This window comes from Alternaria ventricosa (assembly GCF_023758065.1).
Source record: "Alternaria ventricosa strain BMP 2768 chromosome Unknown scaffold_2, whole genome shotgun sequence".
Lineage (NCBI taxonomy): Eukaryota > Fungi > Ascomycota > Dothideomycetes > Pleosporales > Pleosporaceae > Alternaria > Alternaria ventricosa.
This window is the reverse complement of record NW_026055682.1, coordinates 2,866,591-2,885,316: the sequence shown is the minus strand read 5'-3', so window position 1 is coordinate 2,885,316 and position 18,726 is coordinate 2,866,591. Positions and strand designations below refer to the sequence as shown.

General features: G+C 53.2%; 8 protein-coding genes across 8 annotated transcripts; 4 read left to right on the top strand and 4 right to left on the bottom strand.

Moving 5' to 3' along the window:
* Nucleotides 1-856: 856 nt before the first annotated feature.
* On the bottom strand, nucleotides 857-1,314 carry J4E93_001945 (uncharacterized protein; the record flags this gene model as incomplete). The annotated part of the gene is made up of 2 exons (XM_049339893.1): nucleotides 857-1,192; nucleotides 1,306-1,314. 2 exons carry the CDS (start codon nucleotides 1,312-1,314, stop codon nucleotides 857-859), a joined length of 345 nt encoding a protein of 114 aa, XP_049203850.1.
* Nucleotides 1,315-2,242: 928 nt separating this feature from the next.
* On the top strand, nucleotides 2,243-3,121 carry J4E93_001944 (uncharacterized protein; the record flags this gene model as incomplete). Its single annotated transcript, XM_049339892.1, has 1 exon — nucleotides 2,243-3,121. The coding sequence occupies one exon, from the start codon at nucleotides 2,243-2,245 to the stop codon at nucleotides 3,119-3,121; it is 879 nt and encodes a 292-aa protein (XP_049203849.1).
* A 1,718-nt stretch (nucleotides 3,122-4,839) lies between these two features.
* J4E93_001943 (uncharacterized protein) lies at nucleotides 4,840-5,565 on the top strand (the record flags this gene model as incomplete). The annotated part of the gene is made up of 1 exon (XM_049339891.1): nucleotides 4,840-5,565. The coding sequence occupies one exon, from the start codon at nucleotides 4,840-4,842 to the stop codon at nucleotides 5,563-5,565; it is 726 nt and encodes a 241-aa protein (XP_049203848.1).
* Nucleotides 5,566-5,779: 214 nt separating this feature from the next.
* On the bottom strand, nucleotides 5,780-7,048 carry J4E93_001942 (uncharacterized protein; the record flags this gene model as incomplete). The annotated part of the gene is made up of 1 exon (XM_049339890.1): nucleotides 5,780-7,048. The coding sequence occupies one exon, from the start codon at nucleotides 7,046-7,048 to the stop codon at nucleotides 5,780-5,782; it is 1,269 nt and encodes a 422-aa protein (XP_049203847.1).
* An 869-nt stretch (nucleotides 7,049-7,917) lies between these two features.
* J4E93_001941 (uncharacterized protein) lies at nucleotides 7,918-9,575 on the bottom strand (the record flags this gene model as incomplete). The annotated part of the gene is made up of 2 exons (XM_049339889.1): nucleotides 7,918-9,460; nucleotides 9,568-9,575. 2 exons carry the CDS (start codon nucleotides 9,573-9,575, stop codon nucleotides 7,918-7,920), a joined length of 1,551 nt encoding a protein of 516 aa, XP_049203846.1.
* Nucleotides 9,576-11,845: 2,270 nt separating this feature from the next.
* Nucleotides 11,846-13,235, top strand: J4E93_001940 (uncharacterized protein; the record flags this gene model as incomplete). Its single annotated transcript, XM_049339888.1, has 2 exons — nucleotides 11,846-11,854; nucleotides 11,907-13,235. The coding sequence occupies 2 exons, from the start codon at nucleotides 11,846-11,848 to the stop codon at nucleotides 13,233-13,235; spliced, it is 1,338 nt and encodes a 445-aa protein (XP_049203845.1).
* Nucleotides 13,236-14,768: 1,533 nt separating this feature from the next.
* J4E93_001939 (uncharacterized protein) lies at nucleotides 14,769-15,675 on the top strand (the record flags this gene model as incomplete). Its single annotated transcript, XM_049339887.1, has 2 exons — nucleotides 14,769-15,172; nucleotides 15,234-15,675. The coding sequence occupies 2 exons, from the start codon at nucleotides 14,769-14,771 to the stop codon at nucleotides 15,673-15,675; spliced, it is 846 nt and encodes a 281-aa protein (XP_049203844.1).
* Nucleotides 15,676-18,111: 2,436 nt separating this feature from the next.
* On the bottom strand, nucleotides 18,112-18,726 carry J4E93_001938 (uncharacterized protein; the record flags this gene model as incomplete). Its single annotated transcript, XM_049339886.1, has 2 exons — nucleotides 18,112-18,388; nucleotides 18,506-18,726. The coding sequence occupies 2 exons, from the start codon at nucleotides 18,724-18,726 to the stop codon at nucleotides 18,112-18,114; spliced, it is 498 nt and encodes a 165-aa protein (XP_049203843.1).

Sequence of the window (18,726 nt, the reverse complement as noted above, 5' to 3'; positions counted from 1 at the left end):
TTTGTACGCACACAACGTTAGAACTTTACCTAGTAATACTTAGAAATTTATTAGTATAAGGTATTAGAATTTTATTCTAAGAATATAAATATAATCTAGTAGTATAGTTTCTATCTATAAGGTAGTAGAAAATAAGCTAGAAAGTTATAATACTTACGTTGTTAAGTATACTTCTAGAGTTAGCTTACGCTATTAGTATACTTCTAAGATTAGCTTATAGTATTAAGCGCACTTCTAGAGCTAGCTTATAGTATTAAGCGTACTTCTAAAGTTAGCTTATAGTATTAAGTATACTTCTAGAGTTAGCTTACGCTATATAGCGTACTTTCTAAGTACACTTATAGTAGAGAACGTACTTCTAGAGCTAGCTTATAGTATTAAATAAGCTTCTAGAGTTAGCTTAAGCTATAAGGCTAGTACTAGAATATATAGGTGTATAGACTAAATTTTACAGAATTTAATAGTAAAAGTTATAAACCTAATAAAGTTAGCGCGAGACAAGTAGAGTATCTTACACTAGGTTCTATCTCTTAAACAAATCCCTTATTTTGTCTAAGTTACCTTTAGTTCTTATAATACCTACTTCTAGATTATTAGAAACGAGTAAGACTAAGTTATACATGTTACCGCTACGTATGCTGTATACTACAACGTGTGCGTCTAGACCCGCCTAGAACCAACACATAGGTGATCGCACTATTTCCCTTAGCTTCAGATCGCTAATCTAATCTATTTTAAGCACAATGCGATATGCTAAATCTCCTGTAGGTAGTAGGGGGTCGTTACGTCCTAGCACAGCAGATCAACAAAAGAACCAGAGCCCGTCTGCTCCGGCTATAAGATCGGCGTCGTAGTTCTAGCCCTCTAAGGTCGTCACGCGCGCCCTATCGCCGGTAGACAACCCCTGATCTACAATCGTTACTTTTGCGTTCAGTACTACGATCACGCCCAGTTCTTGCGCTCGCTTGACCATGGCCTGCTGCAGATCTACGCGATGGCAGTCGGAGAATGGCGCTTCGTACTTGCGGCGGATGTTCGCATCGAACTCTGCCTCGTGCGCAAGTATCTTGCCGCGATAGTTGTGGACAGTCAGTGCGATGGGCTCGCAGACACGATCGCGGATAGTGTCGTAAACAGACCAGTTCAGAAGGAGACGTGTAGCATTAGGTGTAAGTTGGAGGCCTGCGCCTATCTGGAATGCTGGTTAGTATAGACACCGATTGCAACCATCTGGTGTCGTAGACGTGAGCACATACTTCAGCCAGCTCCCTTGCGCCCTCCAATACCGTCACCGAGTGTCCTGACAAGGCACATTGTATCGCTGCGGCGAGTCCAGAGAGCCCAGCGCCCACGACTAAGATGTCGAGCTTGTGTGGCATAGCTGGCGTTGGTTCAAGTCGTGGCGGAAAAGGCAAGACACAACTCAAGCTGCGAAGACGAGTCGACCCAGCGGAACTGACGTGTGCAGGCGCGTCATCGCCGTACTCGACTAACGTTCTATCGGACACGCATCTATCGCCGGCCGCAGCGCGTTTCGATGCGTGCAGGATAATGTCTCTTCCGGAGTGGTGTGGGGGATGCGGGGTTGCTTGAAGCCACCCTTGCAGTGCTTGCAGCACCCCGGGCGTGCGCGCAGGTCGGCAACGCTTGGCGTGGGATAACAATGGTGGCAGCACACAGAACAACGGAGCATAATCCCAGGTGGCACGTCGAAAGATTGATGCTTTGTCGCTTTGGAGGTGTCGGTATCATTTGCGATGGGCCATTCGAAAAGCATGCCAACTAGCCTGTATCGCAGCACCTCCCCAATGCGAGATTGGTATTGTACGGCAGCTTGCTCGACCGTCGTCATGACGCTGATACTGCAACGATCACGGCCAGACGCTCGCTTCTACATCCCGTGGCATTCAAAGATTCCCATTGCTCGATAGCTACGGAGATGCGCCGCGCCTCACGTCATGGGGTGGGGTAATGGAAAGACGTTCCGCCCTACCGTTGTTCAAGATATATTCCACGTCACTACGCGTCTGCAACAATATTACACGCTGTTCGAACAAATACCATTCAACAACCATGGTTTCTCTCGACAAGCCAATCGTGCTCCATTACGAAGGCTCCATCTTCTCGCACCGGGTATTATGGTATCTATGGCTTCGCGGTATACCCTATGATGAATGTGTACATCATTTCCGCCCCTTTCAGTTGCGTCAGCTAAGAAGTCATCTAGATCCAGCCGGCATTCATGCCGCGTGAAGACCTTGAATTGCTGGGCGTCGGCTACAGGAAGATACCCGTCGTGATCATCGGAAAGGACATATACTGCGATTCTCGATTCATCATCTCCAAGCTAGAGTCTCTGTACCCCAACAGCGCTCTCTCACCTTCCACGCCAATGGATGTCGGTATCAGAAAGCTCTTCGAAAACTGGACAATCGACGGCGGCATCTTCGCCAACGCCGTGAGGATGATACCATACTGGCAGGAGACAAGCTTCCTATCGAATGAAGCCTTTGTAGATGATCGTCAGAAGCTCATGGGAAGGCGCTTCACCGCCGATGATATGGAGATGGGGCGGCCCGATGGCACGCAGCATTTGCAGCTCGCTTTTGACATGTTGGAGTCTACTTTCCTTGCCGATGGCAGGGCGTGGATTTTGAACACACAAGAACCCTCGCTAGCAGATATTGATTGTGTGTGGCCGTTCAAGTGGTTGATGTCGGAGCCCACTATGAAGTACAGTCTTCCCGCGCGTTACTTCAACGCTGAGACGTATCCGAGAGTATTTTCGTGGGTAGAGAGATTTGTGGCACAACTGGAAAAGAAAAGGAAGAGAATGCCAATGCCCAAAACGCTGGATAGAAATACTATGGTCCAACGAACTCTTGGCACTTCTACCTCACCAGAAAACGTTACATTCATCGATGACAATTCACATAAGCTCAAATACGGCGACGAGGTCGAGATATTTCCTTCCGATTACGGACATATGGGAAAGACTGTTGGGAATCTCGTTGGTCTTACAATTGACGAGGTCACTATCTGTAACAGCAAAAGCGTCCGTGTACATTTTCCGCGCTGGAACTTCAGTGTCGTCAAAATCGCGTCTAAGTCCATGATCTAGACAACTGATAGATCCGATTTCCGTTCATCTTTCTCGCTACGGTTAGTGAATTTAGTGAGCTCGTTCCAAGGCAATAGTTGCTGTCTCATCGCTTTTCATCACCGAAGCGTTTTCCTATCGGTCACTGTAGCTGTTGTAACATTGCGTTATGGAACACCAGCGGACTAGATGTTTAGCAATTCGCACTTTAGTTTGTAGTCATTGCAGGTAAGCTGGGACATTTGAAACATAACGCTACGATGGAGATGAACATATGAGCCCATGCAAAATGGTACGTCCGTGTCATGAGCGTTTTGTTATCGAATTAAATTAATCGTGGTTGGTAACACTTTGCAGGACGGTATACATCGACCTCTGACGCAACACGACGACAGCAAAGTCACTGCTGTTCACGAAAGCTATTCTTCCTTGTCCGCAGCTTATGAGGCTAATGAATTGCCAGCGCCATTCTCCTTGCAGTAATAGTTCAACTCATCACCACCGATGTGATTCCCTAGCGATTGACAAAGGTTGAGCTTGCCGACTTCGGTCTGCACAATGTTAGCATGCGAAGGGTTCATGGAGGGATTCTTGTATGTCTCACCATCTTGCAATCGGCACATGTATCCCATTGCTGGTCGCCAGTGTTGCGATTCAGATATGCGTTGCATGCCTTTGTTGTTGCGTCGGCGTTGTACACGTATTGTCCGCCGACTTCATCGACACAAAGACCTTCCCTGTGGAGGTCGGCGCTGACGAAGGAGCCCACGAGGATGGAAAGTGCGGAGAGGACGACTGAGAAATGCATGACGGCTTCAGGTTTCGAAATAGCTCAGACAGAGCGAAGGTAACGACAGAATTGACTGTAAAAGCCAGGTGCACCAAAGGATTAAAGAGCGGAAGTTGGGTACTGCTCAGAACCGGATGTGGAAACAAGATAAATAAGTAAGAACTGATGATAGAACGGATCCTCGTTCATGCTTTCATCGCCATCACTACAATTGTCCTTTGTCCATTCTCGGCGCAATTGTGGCGAGCGCGCCCCTTCTTCCAAGGTTGTGAAACGTGGTTGAGCCACCGCGGTATCGAGGGACCGCACAGCAATGCCCCAATCCCACATTCCCTCGGCAGGTGAACCGAGTGCACTATTAGAGCGGCGTCCTATTAGAAGTCGGGAATTCTATGCCTTGTATTATTAAGGGTAGATGCCGAGAACCCGGAAAGGGTTTGCACTTCATGCGCTTCGGCCCGAAAGAACGATGCGGGCGTGCTTTTGTTACAGTGATACTCGAGGAGCCACTCGACTCATGTTGGGCCTAGCGAGACCCACTCAGAATAAGTAATCCTACGGCGAGCCTTTGGGTAGGCATGGAAGAACTATTCGTACTTCGAGACAGCAAATCACCGGACAACCATGAAACCAATCAGCCGCGCACCTGAACACGTTACCTAGGTTCGTATACTCCACCACTATTGATCCTTCATAAATCCCTGCCAAGAAATGTATTGACGTACCTGTTTACCAAGATAGCTGGAATGTTAAAATTGCGTCTCAGAACCCATGTTACGATCAGTCATACAGCCGACGCTGCTAATGCGGTGCTAACTTGCTCGCATGTCTTGACGATAAGTAGAGCACGCCTCCCTGATCATGAATTCTTCTCACCACCTTACCTGCCCTGTCACTCTTTTCGTAAAGTTCTACACATTCGTTTCACCTCATATATGTACTCGCTATAATGCACTCCACTTCCTTCATCACCCTCATTTTTGGCGCCGCTCTCGTCGCGGCTGCTCCCGCACCCGTCAAAATCGGACTGGATGACGTTATCCTCCACGGCAAAGGCCACTTCACCGTTATGAAACGATCTGCCTTTGAAGAGCTGGAAGCTGCACGCAAGGCCAGTGCTGTACCTCCGAAGCCTGCCTACCTTGCTGAGATTCACTTCTCCGGCAACGAGACCAAAACACCAGACAAGCAGCACTTGAAACGCGACACCAGCATTATCATTCCAAACCCCAACTCTCGTTTCTTGGGCTGGGATGTTCAAATGAGCCAAGTCACCAAGGGCGCACCGACTACTATCTCCGTCGCCTCGGGTTTCTCCATTAGTAACAGCATTTCGGTTGGGGCGAGCAGCACTTTGACACTAGTCAAGGACTTCCTCCAAGTCTCCATGTCAATCGACTACAGCCAGACGTGGCAAACGACTCAGACGCAAACCTTCACCGCCGAGGTCCCAAAGGACAAGTATGGCGCTTTTGTCAGTAACCCTTGGACCAACCGTGCGAGTGGAAGTGTCTGGACGGGTACCATCGGTGGTGATGGAGAGCTATCCGACTACCAGGCTGACTCGTTCGAGTCAAAGCAGTTCGACAATATGGAATGGGTTGATGGTGTTATTAGTCTTTGTACAGGCGACGAGTTTCCTCTCAAAAGGTGCTTGGGCGAGGGTACACTATGAGGCTGGAAAGGGCTGTGACGAGCACATACTGACTTGACTGGGTGTCGGAATCGAGGATGCATGGAGGATCAAGACGGCTTCATAGATCCAGTACAGCTAATAATATTCAAGTGCTGTTTTGTAGAGGAAAGCGTTTATTGTGAGACCCGTCGAGCATGAGGCAATCGCATATCAAACTCCTGGCACTAGGCCGAGAACCTGGTTGATCATGCCTTTATACCTGCATCGTTCTGTCCACCCAAGGCTTCAGCGCCGCAAGTCCGATGACAACAGCCTCCTCTGTTCTAATTGTCCTGCTGCCCTGTCCCGGAACCAAATTAACCCAAGCATCAAAAAGCTCGCTAGCCATCGATTTGCCCAATCCCCTTGCCGCGAGAACCGGGTCGTTGGCAATAGCCGGTTCTATGCCCGCTTGACCACCAAATACAATAAGGAGGTGTTTGAAGGGTTTGTGAGCTTTGGCTTTGGCTGCAAACGTAGCAGACTCATTGCTGGTGTCAGTAAATAGTGAATAGACAGACTGGCCGCGTTCCGATGTCCCTATAGACATGTCATAGCCATCTGGGTATTCGCAATCGGAGAAGACGGCGCTGAGTGATGGAGCGCGTCGGACTGTGTAACCCCAGTAGTAGCCGCCTTCCTCACGTGGCACGCTGGCCGAGCATGCCATAGCATCCATTCGATTGCATTCCTGCTGAGATAGGTGGGGCCAGTTGGGTGGTGCATCGGCACTGGTGAAGCGAACGGTTGTGCGCATGCCTTGCTCAGGAGGGGCTTCTTTGGAGACAGGGACGCGGATGGGATACGGCAGACCGCATTTGACGTATGCATACTCTGAGTCATGAGACAGAGATGTCCCTGAATTGTTGTTCTTGGGTATCAATGATGTGGGTAAAAGGGCTGGGCCAACAAAGACACCTTCGCGGTATCGACACCACTCGTGGCTTCGAAGATGGTGCGGCATATCCATACTCGGGAGATTACCAACCCATTTGAGATTCTGATGTTCCTTGAAGATGCTCAATCGGGGATCATCGGCGTCGTATCGTAGATGAGGTGGGCATTCGGCGTAAGACAATAAATGGCAAAGGAACTGGTCTGGGTTCTGCCATGCCTCATCGTGCTCCAGGATAGAGTCGAGGACTTGTTGCTTGGACCGTCCTTTGCGGATGTATTTGGAATCAACTACTCTGGGGTCGACATTGCTTGGATCTTCATCGAATACAACGATTTCATCGACACAGTAGATGGCGGCTGCGCGTGCGATTCGTCCGACTTGGATAGTCTTGTGATCAGGCTTCTTGGCATTGAGAGTCCAGCTTCCCGGCAAAGCGATAGTGACGGTCCAGTCGCGACCTTTGGTTGGTGTGAAAAGAGCGGTAGGTTTAGAAGTATCAACGTCGTCTATTTGTTGCTCTTGGGTGTCGCGTTTGCGTTTCTTGGCAGGACTGACGTTGTCGTGTGGAGGCTGATGCACAGCCATGGTCAGTCTTCGACTTGAGCTTGAGCCGTTCGAAGTCACGATGTCGTGAACAAAGATGGCGCAACGTGCTCTTGAGTAACGGGTGCGGTCGCGGGAAAATGTGAATCGGTCGGTGGCATGTTGCTCGTTGAAGGTCGCAACTTTTTGTCCTGTCTTAGCGCGCCCACCCCTGTCGCACCGCGGCTTGCGGCTTGCGGCTTGCGGCACCGCCGCTCGCTCAGCCCACTGCGGCGGCGCAACTTGACTTCGATGTCTCTTTCCCACCATGACAGTGGTATAAGCTGCTCTGATCTAAAAGCATCCTCGAGACGACGCACCTCACAACATGGAGGGCCACAAGTACACCTAGCCACCGCTCCCTTCATTACTCGCATACAAAACTAACAACCCCCTCTAGGCCCACGGCCTCGCCTGCGACCTCTTCGACGCCCACGGGCACGCTCTTCACCTTCCTCGCCCTCTACCTTACTACGCTCTTCTCCTTCGACACGTGGGCCGCCGCACGAGGGTCCCCCTACCGCGCACCAGGCATCAACAACTCCACATATCGCCCTGCCGTCACTGCACCAGCACCAGGCAGTTACCAGGACGGCATGCATGGGCGGGGTCGTGCTGGACCCAGGTCTGGTAGTCAAGCGCGGGGCGGTGGACATGCTGGGAGCATCGCACAGACGAGCGACTCAAGACCGCCGATTCAGATGGGTGGCACAGCTGCGTGCAGCGCTTGTTTGATCTAAGGCAGGCGACGTGAGGCGATGGGGACTGCACTTGCATGGCTGACGATGAATGGCGGCGTAGTCTTGAGCCTATCTTGACATCTTCATTGCCCCCTTTCGCGCCAAGCGACTCGGTGATGCTAGCGAAACTAACTACGCTCCCCTCCGCACATTCGTACTCATCAACGTGATCTTTTTGCCCTTCTTCTTCTTTCCACCGGCCGGCTTCTTCGTGCCTTCTTCGCCTCCACCCAGAGACATGGCTTGTGCTTGGGCAATCATGTCTTCCTCGGCAAGCAAATCCTTCTCCCAGCCCTGCAGCCACCCATCATCGCCGTCATGATGATCCTGGGGCCCAAACACTGGAGATGTGCCTGCCACTATCGCCGTACCCCATACGGTCCGTGGCGCTGACGGGCTTGACGAAGGAGAAGCCAACGGAGCGAAGCCATCGCCACGCCGCCGTGGCCAGGGTGGCGACGTCGAAGAGTTGTCTCCATCCATGACGGGCTGCACGTCCGGCATGCTGCCTGATGCTAGAGGCTGGAAATCGTCGGCGGAGAATCTCTCCGTCATGCTTGGACGCCTTCTGCGCGCAGATGCAAACTCGGCGTACTCGGCCTTTTCCGCACGCTGTCGTGCCTTCTCTTCTTTGCTCTCTTTCTCAACATGCCTCTTTCGCCTTCTCTCAATATCGGGTCGGAAGCGCTCCAGCACTTCTGGGGCAACAGTATCGGTCCAATCACATTCAAGGAAAGCAACCTCACAGCCGTATGGTAGATGCGCCAGGTATTTTGTGCGCTTGCGCAATTCGTCATCGACTACGTGTCCCGTAGATACGTGCTCGACACGGGGAAGGATCGTTGAGGGAAACGAGGCGAAATTTCCGAAAGCCGCTTTCAGAATGCGAATGTCTAGCGGAGATAAGTAGTAATGCAACAGTGCTTGGTAGAAGAAATATTCCGCGGGCGTCTGATGGTGCTCGTGGTGCTGTCGATTACGAAGCTCTGCAAGCGTCAAAGACATTCCATGGCTTGCTGCTGAAGAGTGCGAAGAGCCAGACATGGCCCTGTCCTTGCCGTAAGCAAGACCGACCTGGGAATGGTCCTGTACGGTGTACATGTCTGGTGCCGTCGTTTCGTCGAATACAATGGGCGCTCTCTTCATCTTGGGTTCCGCGGGCTTGGCGGGCTCCTCTGGTGGGTTTCCGATTCCTTTGAGTTTCTCCTTGGCCTCTCGGATACTCCTTATCGCCTTGTTGGTCCATTCCATGCTGTCTTCGGCAAACATGACTTCGTCCTCTTTTCCTTGCTGCTCCAGCTTTACAATTTCCTGATCATGTTGGTGCAGCATGTAGTCCTCACCACCGCGCATTATGCGGGCATAATCGGTTACCTCGGCGGCATGATACCAAGGGATATCTTCATCTTTGGTCATAGCGTACGCGCCATCGCGGGGCATAGCCAGGGTGCTTCCCGCGGATCTGACAGCCAAGCGGAGAACTACATCGCCTCCCTCGCGGGGAGGCTCACCCTCCTGGCCTGTGTACCAGCGCACTGGCCTCGTTTCAGATGCGTATATGGTGTCGAAGCACAGCGGGCATTTGCTCGAACGTGCCCGCTTGTCTCGGGCCTTGGCATCGTCCTCGGAATGCATGTAGCGGATGAGACATGGGAGACAGAAGATGTGGCCACACCTCGCCATCCTGGGGGCTACGGGTGAGCCAAGGCAAATAGGACACGAGGCATCTTGCGAAATCTCGGAAGCCAGTATCTGCAGGACGTTGTTCCAATCGAGGTGGACATCGGCATCGACACTTTGGGCGCGGTAGTCGCCGCGGGGGTCTACGATGAAGCGGTAGTTGGCGTGCACGTATCTGCATGGTGTTAGCGGAATGGTCGACACGGTGCTGCTCCCGTTGAGACTCTCACCTTGCCTTGTCTACGGCGTGGTAGCCCGAGCCAAGGCCCCACGTCGGATTGCGCCGATAGCTCCTCGCGTGGCCATGGGCGGCATGGTTGGTTGGGCGGGGCGGCAAGCTGAAGTTCATGAGGTGGGTAATGGACGTCTGGCCCTTGCGGTTCTGGAAGGGACGCATGGCGAGAGACTCGGCAATGGCATCCTCGTCCGTCTGCCTGAAGCGCTTCGACGCCTTGTGCTGTTTCTTCTGCTGCTGCGAGTTGCGGGGAGTCGGTGATGACCGCGCGGGCGCGCCACTACCCCGCGGCTGCGTGGAGAAGCTGCTGGTGCTGGCGGAGGGCGTCTGCGTCTGGGCGGGTGAAGCGGGCCCCGAGGGAGCGGAGGCCTTGGACGAGGCGGCGGCGGTGGGCGGATTGCTGGACATGACGCCCAGCTAAGGGTTCACGAGCAGGACAAGGGCGAATAATGCGAGTGCGGTGGTATGTAGCTGCGAGGGTTGGCGTCCCCAAGAGGTGGCTTGGAGACGACGAGAGTCGCAAGGCCGAGTGGCGATGGTGCTCTGACGACAGCGTCTCCGCACAGACGGCTGCGATTGCCCTTTCGGATCACGTTGGCGCGGCTTCTTCTACAACCTCATCGATTCCGACCCCAACAGCAATCCACCCCGACCTCTACCTCTACACTGCACTCCACGTGTCTCCGTCGCGGGCAGCCCGTGCTGCGCTCATGTCGTCCTGATACCATGACCCCGCAGTCCCACTAGACATTTCCCTCTCCCCGTTGCCTCGCAAGCTGGCTGCGACGGCTCCCGCCAGCGCCCACGGTCGAGGCAACACGGCCTCCAGCGCCCACAATGCCCGGCCCGTACATGCCTGGCAGAAGGCACGAGCAGCAGTACTACCACCACCACCACCCGATGCCGCCACAGACACACTCGCCCGTCCAGCACAACCCCTATGCCGCGCCCTACCACCACAACCTCCACCACCTACCGCACTATGGCCCTCCCCACGCCTATGCCCAGCAGCAGCAGCAGTGGTACCCTTATCAGCAGCAGCAGCCGCCGCTCCAGTATGCCATGCCTCCGCGCCAGTTCCAGCCTCAACCCCATGCGTCGCCCGTCGTCGTCTCTTCTCATCTGCACACTGTCCCTCCGGCCAACCGCCCCATGGCGCAAACGCCGCCCATTGTCCACTCGCACACTCCGCCTGCTCCGCGCATGCCCACGCCTGCACCCGCCCCGCCCACGCCTGCGCTGCACTCGCCCGCTCCCATGACTTTCGACGCCCCTCCTCCCGAGGCTGAGTCAAAGCCTACAGAGGCCGCTCCGCCTACGCCGCAATCCATCACATTCAAGCCTTTCTACCCGCCTCTGCCCTGGTTGTCCGTCCCCGAATCAGTCTTCCCGCCGCGCGCTGCACACCGCCGGCGAAGGCGCAGAGCTCCCGTGTCCATCGAAGACCAGGCTTTGGCCCTGCCCTCGCGCGAGCAGCCCGTGGACGAGCATGACGCCGCGTACCTCGACCAAGGCACCCAAGGCCAGCTGACCCCGACCGAGGAACCGGAGGACTCGCAGGCTTCTACTATACCAGCACCCTCTGACGCTGATGTCGATACTCCGTCTACCTCACATCCGCCTTCGGAAGCCGATCTGGCGCAATCTGCCCCACCGTCTACTGCAACACCATTGCCCGTACAATCGCCAGCCCAGCCTTCAGCCACTTTCAAGCAACACGCCCGCAACCCCACGATCCCAGCCGTGCCCCGCGTTCCTGTCAAACCAATACAGGCTCCCAGTGCACCTTCGACGACGCAACAGTCGGTTAAATCGCCCGCTGGCATTCATCAGGAGCACACCCAGAATGGAGACACTACAGCAACAAAACCCCACACAGGCCCAAAATCCGAAGAGACACCAAAGGCATCTCCGCCTCGGCTGGCAGCACTAAAATCTTGGGCAGAGCTGTTGAGGGCGAAGAACACTCCCGCCGTCGCGCAGCCAGCCTCCTTCCCCAACAATACCTTGGCTGTTTCAAACGGCCCTGTAGTATCCAACAACATCACGCTTGCACACGTTCTGGCGTCTTTCTCAGTTGACGCCGAGACAAAGGTTTCCTTTATCGAGCCTCGCGGGCTTGTAAACACGGGCAACTTGTGCTATATGAACTCGGTGCGACCTAGTCCCGCTACTCTACTCTGTGCTACGCTGACTTGTCTTGCAGATTCTCCAAGTACTCCTGTTCTGCGTTCCCTTTTACAATTTCCTTGACCAAGTTTCAAAGCGCGCTGCGCATAGCTTCAAGTCTGAAACACCTCTTGTGGACGCCATGATCATGTTCCTGCGCGACTTCCGACTCATCGACTCTGCCGACACCATCGAGCAACTCCGTCTTCGGCTCAAAGGCAACGAGCTCGAGCAGTACGGTGACCCGCTTACACCCGAGTACGTATACGACGTCATAAAGCGTCTGCCTCGATTCGACAATATGAAGAGGGGTCAGCAAGAAGACGCCGAGGAGTTTCTGGGCTTCTTGCTTGCTGGACTGCACGACGAGTGCGTTCACATCATCAAGAGTGGCAAGCAGAGCCAGTCCGCAGACGCCGTCGCATCCCCCGGGACCGCACGATCAGGCTCCATTGATGGTGGTTGGGAAGAGGTTGGGCACAAGCAAAAAACTTCCATTACACAAAATTCTGGGGCGATTGATGTTGAAAGTCCCATCACCAAGATCTTCGGTGGCAAGTTGCGGTCGGAATACAAGAGGCCAGGCGAGAAGGCCTCGGTCACACTTGAGCCGTACCAACCCCTTCAGCTCGATATCGGTGAGCCCAACACTAACAGCATCTCTGATGCTCTCAAGAATCTTACGCGTCTGGAGACGTTGGACGGTGCGGCTCGGGGTTCCAAAGCTTCCACCAAACAAGTGCATATTGAGACCCTCCCACCAGTCCTCATTCTTCACCTGAAGCGTTTTCACTACGACGAAAAGGGACCACAAAAGATTTGGAAGAAGATTGGATACCCCTTGGAGTTGGAGCTTCCGAGGGAGGTTTTCCCCCCGCATAAGCGAAGCAGCTATCAGATCCAGGGATGCTTCCCGCGTTACCGGCTTATCGGTGTCGTGTACCACCACGGTAAGAACGCAAGTGGCGGCCACTACACCGTCGACCTCCGGCGCCAGGAGGGCAAGGAATGGATCCGAATGGACGATACCATCATTCGTCGCATCCGCGCCGAAGATGTCGCTGAGGGCGGCGCTGAAGAGGATCCCAAGGTCCTGGCGGCTGCGCTCGAGCAACACCAGAGCGATGTGGGGAAGAGCAAGAACTTCTTCGCCCGGATCGACTTGGATGAGCAAGAGATGGACAAAGGAGGCTGGAACCAAGTCAATGGAGCCGAGAAGCAAAAGGACAGCATCAAGAAATGGACTAGTGCTGTCAACGGTACGGTAACCCCTATCTCAGCGGGCAAGAGGACGCCTCTGCCCAGCGAGAACCTGCGCGACAACAAAGTGGCCTACATCCTATTCTACCAGCGCATGGAGACTTGAACGATGTTTAGTGGATGGGCCAGACGAAATATGATGAGTCGGCGTCTATTCGAGTCGTTTTGTCATCTCACCTCCAAATTTTACTGCAGCATGTACGACCGAGAAAGAAAAGCCACGATATGCATGCCAATGATGCGTGCAATAGATCTACCCGATCCGCACGATGTACCAAGAAGAGTAGTGGCGCCTTCATGTCGATGTGATACCCTGTGGCAGGTGTTTAGCACACGACAAATAATAAAATGATCGAATGTTCACTCCTGCCCCATTCTTACATGCTCGATATATCAGGCCAACTATTCTTGCCTGGACAGTCTGGTGAATACATAATATTGATGAAATCATTATTTTGTAAGATCGACAAGCATTAAGATGAATATATGGACAAGTAGGTATTATCAGAAAGGCGTTCAAGTCTGGTACAGCCCAATTAGACGTGAAAGGTCGCTGAAGAATGCGTCAAAGACTATTCATACAAGGCTGTTTCGACCAATGTGCAAAACAGCATGTCCCGGCTCGGAACTGGGGTATCGCTCTCTTCGAAACCTTCTCGTTCGGTAGCCATGTTGCCACAGCATATACCATAGTGCAGTCCCAAGACAACTTCATTGTCGTAAAGCATCTTGGAACGCAGCGGAAGGAGTAGCGATAATTCACAATTGACCAAATGCTTATAGCGAGACGATGAGCTATAAGTACGCGTTGGAATAAGCCGAATTTACGCCCTGAAGAGCTCTTGATAGATACAACTAAGCGTCGTGTATAAACGCACATGCAGTATCCAAGGCTATGCGAACACATCTGCTACCAAGGCGATATCTTCCCAAAAGCAGATATCACCAGTAATACGCAGACAGATTAGTACGTCGGTGCCGCCACGGCGTCCTTCGGAACTCACCCCCGGCATGCGGATAATCTCGTCGCAATATCAAATCAAGGACGCTACGTCATACTGGGTGCGCTAAAGAAGCGACTAAGGTCAGGTCACTTCCCCAGAGCTTAGCGAAATAATTGCGAAAATGAGAGCTGGCGATAAGATACAGTGCGACATGATTGAAGTCATTTGTAGGTTCTAGCAAATGCTTGGGCTTACATAGACTGTTCAAAGCGTGCACTGATGTGTGAACGTTGCCAGCGTCTTCAAGTCATGGCCGCCACCGGCAAACAAGGAAATCTCAGAGGGTTCTGTCACAACGTGCGTCTTTGAAGTGGGTGCTTAATGTTGAAGGCTTCGTGCACAGAATCGACCAACATTCCAGGTATCTTTTGAGTTGTTCGAGATGTAAACAATGATTGTGTGTTCAAGGTCGGCCCAGTGCCGACCGATAAGGTGTTAGACATAGTTGCATTAGCGTCAGGCGGGGAAGATACCTCGGCTTCAACACGCCCAAGCTTACCCATCAGCAGCTTAGTACCATCTCTCAAAGCCTTGGGCTGTCCATACCTTTGAATACTTCTCGCGACAGCAGCCGTAAATGTGACCTCACTCGAACAGTTCATAGTGACCGTCTCGTCCGCCGTGCCGTGCCCAACATGTCATCCGTCAACTGTCAAACAACGCCACCTCCCACCTCCCACGTCGTCCTCTCTTATCCAGCCGACTATGTCCTCCTCGTTACAATTAACCGCGAAAGACAGATGAACTCGATACCGTTCGAAGGACACCTTGAAATGGGCCAGGTATTCGATTGGTTCGACCATGAGCCCAACCTCCGCGTTGCCATTGTCACAGGAGCAGGCAAGAAGAGCTTTTGCGCCGGGCAAGATCTCATTCAACTCGGAAAGATAAGGAGCGGGGAGCTGAAAGCAAGCCCTGGTATGATGCGACACCCTGTGAGTGGGTTTGGGGGGCTGAGCAGAAGGATGGGAAAGAAGCCGGTTATCGCTGCTGTCAATGGGTTTGCGCTAGGTGGAGGATTCGAGATTGTTCTGGGCTGGTACGTCGCGCTTCGCTATGAATTTGGGAATGAGACAGGCTGCTAATCAGCGGCTTTACAGCGACATGGTGGTAGCGGCACCTCACGCAACCTTTGGTCTCCCAGAAGCTCTCCGTGGCATCTTCGCCGGCGCAGGAGGCCCACCACGTCTAGTCCGCAACGTAGGCCTACCCATCGCATCCGAGATGGCATTGACAGGCCGATCCATTACCGCGCAACGAGCCAAAGAGCTCAACCTCGTCAATCGCATATCGCCATCCCAAGACACGGTAGTGGAAGAGGCGTTGAAACTGGCAAATGAAATCGCAGCCATTTCACCTGATTCGGCAATTGTCACACGAGCGGCGCTGAAGCAAGCTTGGGAAACTGGGAGCGTGGAGCGGGCTACTCAACTGACGATTGAGCAGTATAACCACGGCTTGAACGCGGGGGATAATGCGCTAGAGGGGCTCAAGGCTTTTGCAGAGAAGCGGAAACCGAACTGGCGACCTTCCAAGCTGTAGACGTGACTGCAGTATGGAGCTTGCTATCTTGAATTTGCAACTCCCGTGCACTCTTCTGGTATAGTTAGTTTTTCTTACCTACCTGTTCATTCTGGTAACTGAACAAGTCCTCATTCTACGTGGGTGAATGTTACCCGTCGTGCATATGTTGGCAAGCTTCGGTGATGCTTTTCCTAGCACACGACGTCGATCGGCGCGTCTCTGATGTGCTCGGCCAGTAGCCTCGCACCAAACTTTACGAGGCTGTTGAACCAAGCCAGATAGAGTTAGCACAGTATGTAGGAAGAGGTTGTCATCGCATGCATCCTACATGCGCCCCATAACCCCACCTTTCCCCGCATGGGAGCGTTCGGGTAGCGCTAGCACGACGTAATGTCAAAGGAAACTCCCGAGGTAGGCGCTATTAAAGCGGATTATAACGGAGTATCTAGTCTGAAAAGATCGTTGACTCGGAGACGTTGACATTCTACTGACTTGAACTGCACGATTCAATGAAGAACTGGAGACCCTGCTTTGACATCATACCCTCTATCTTGCCATGGTGAACCGACGAGCTAGCGATGCAGCGGCTCCCCCAACTCAAACACCCGTTGCAACCGTCGCCAAGCGAAAACGACGTGCTTCCTGCCTAGGAGAACAAGAGCGTCGCGAACGGAAAAGAGCTATTGACCGTGAAGCTCAACGCTCACTGCGAGAAAAGACCAAAACGCACATCGCGGAATTAGAACGAACCATCCAGATACTTCGCGATCAAGATCGTAATGGGGCTACGGCGAGTCTGCTCTCCAAGATTGATAGTCTACGGGCAGAAAATGAGCAGTTGAGGGATGTCATCGATAGCGTCAAGAGCGTGGTGGGACTGGACCTTGGGATGTCGAGCAAGACCGCTGCGGCGATCGTACCACCATCCCTCGCCGATAACGGTGACGATGAGGACGCTCCTTTTGCTGCGACGAGTGCCGGTACGCATGAACCTCTAGCACTGGCCTTTGACCCCTCGACGGGATGGCTCACTTTGGATGCTAGGGCAGCAATCGCCTAAGCCACGCACTGTCTCGTCTAGCAGTACGACGAGACCATCTCTGCCGACGCCCATCGGCCAGTCCACCAACCATATTCCGTCTGAAACAATGCGCTCGCTCGACCTTGATGGTATGACAGTAATGCCAGATCTATTCATGCCGCCTGTGGGGTCGAATCACCATCTTGGCTTGGAGCCCACTCTCCCGCCTGTACACAAGAGCTCAGCAGAAGAAAAGGTAGAAGACCAGCACTGGGCCAACGCACCAGCTACAGCAACATGGGCGCCCATGATAGAAGAAGTATGTTAACCACTATCTTCCTTCCCCGTCTGACTCGCAACTACCTACAGATCTTCGGCCCAAACTGGCGTTGTCCCTCCCCAACAATCCTCCACATCGGCAACCCAGACAACCCCACCCCTCTGGCCTCGTCCTCCATTTGCCCTGTTTGGAAAAAAAGCAACGAACTCTTTGGCAAAGTTTTCACCTACCATCATCATTACTCAGGCAATTCTAACAATTATTCATCTTCCTGCCACGATCTAGTGCCGGTCGATATCGCAGAAGCAGGACTTCTATACCTTGGCATAAAGCAGGGTTGGAACAGCTTAGCCTCGTTAGAATGGAAGAAAAGTCCTGCGCTTACCATTCTGAAACAGGTCGACGAGTTACTGTTTGTTCATTTGCCCAATGTAGAGAGGCTGGCTGTGGCGTATAAGAGCTTCAAACTGCTCAAGGTACGTCGACGTCAGCTCACCATGCATGAAGCATACAAAGTAGGAAGCTGATCTGCGTGTGATAGTATTATCTGAACGCAAGAAAAGAAGAATTAGACAGAGTACCCGACTGGCTCCGTCCAAGGTAACCTTCTCACCTACCTACCCACCCGCATATATTCCCCCATGCCACGCCAGCCCAGTTCACTCCTTCGTCCGTCCGTCCGTCTGACACCACGATCAGTTTCTCACAGTCATCCACCGCCCACCCCATCGCCCTTGACTTCTTTGCCTGGCCCACCCTCCGCTCCCGCCTCTTGAATAACCATGCCACGATCTTCCAAAATACCGATCTCTCATGCTGTTACTCGCGCTATCTGCGCTTCGACTGGCCTTTTCCCATTGAAGACGCTTTCTTCCTCGATGATAGCAGTGGAACCCATTACCCTAGTCCTCTGTTTGAGCGATACCACGGGGATCTGAAGTATTGGTCGGTAGACGAAAAATTCTTTGAAACGTTTCCGGAGATGAGGGGGGATATTGAGGGGGACCGGTGCAGGAGAGGATGACTGTATGTTGAACCAACCAAGGTAATTGCGTTGTCCATTTGATGCTACATTAGAAATTGACCATGATGGCGAAATATGCCATGTTCGCTATCTATGCTGTACCAGTACATTGTCACCCTGTCCGTTCCACTAGTACTGGCCAGCCGCCGCTTGACACGCCTTGAGCTGGTCCAAGTACCAACCACAGATAGTCAGACTACCTTGGTTCTCATCCATACATTTGCGAAAGGTCTGAACATCGTTTGCGCAAGGACCGGACTGCGCCATTTGGGCGGATGCGGTGTCGGCGGGCTGGTGCTGGGCAGAGAACTCGGTGTTCTGGGGCGAAGCTTCGGCGGGGGCAGATGAACCGCCTCCGAACCAGCCTCCGACAGCGTGGCCGATGGAGGAACCTACTGCGACACCGCTGTTGTGAAGGTCAGCCATGTATAAGCATGTTGGTGCATTGGGCCGGTTTCGGATGCAGAGAGTATCCGCGTAGTGGCAAACAGGTGGCGCAAAGGTGGGTGCAGGATCTACTTACGCAGCAGTGCTAGCCATTTGCCCAAACAAGCCGGGTCCCTGCGGCGTGGGAGCTTGCGCCTGTTGCTGAGGAGGCGCATGAGCGCTGGCTGGTGCGTGTGGGGGAGCTGCCGCCGTAGAATGAGGGCGCGAAGAAGCGGGCGCAGGAGCAGTGGTTGCTTGCTTCGCGGCTGGGACCTGCGGGCGACGAGGAGGAGCGGTTCCAGAGCGTTGACGAGGCAT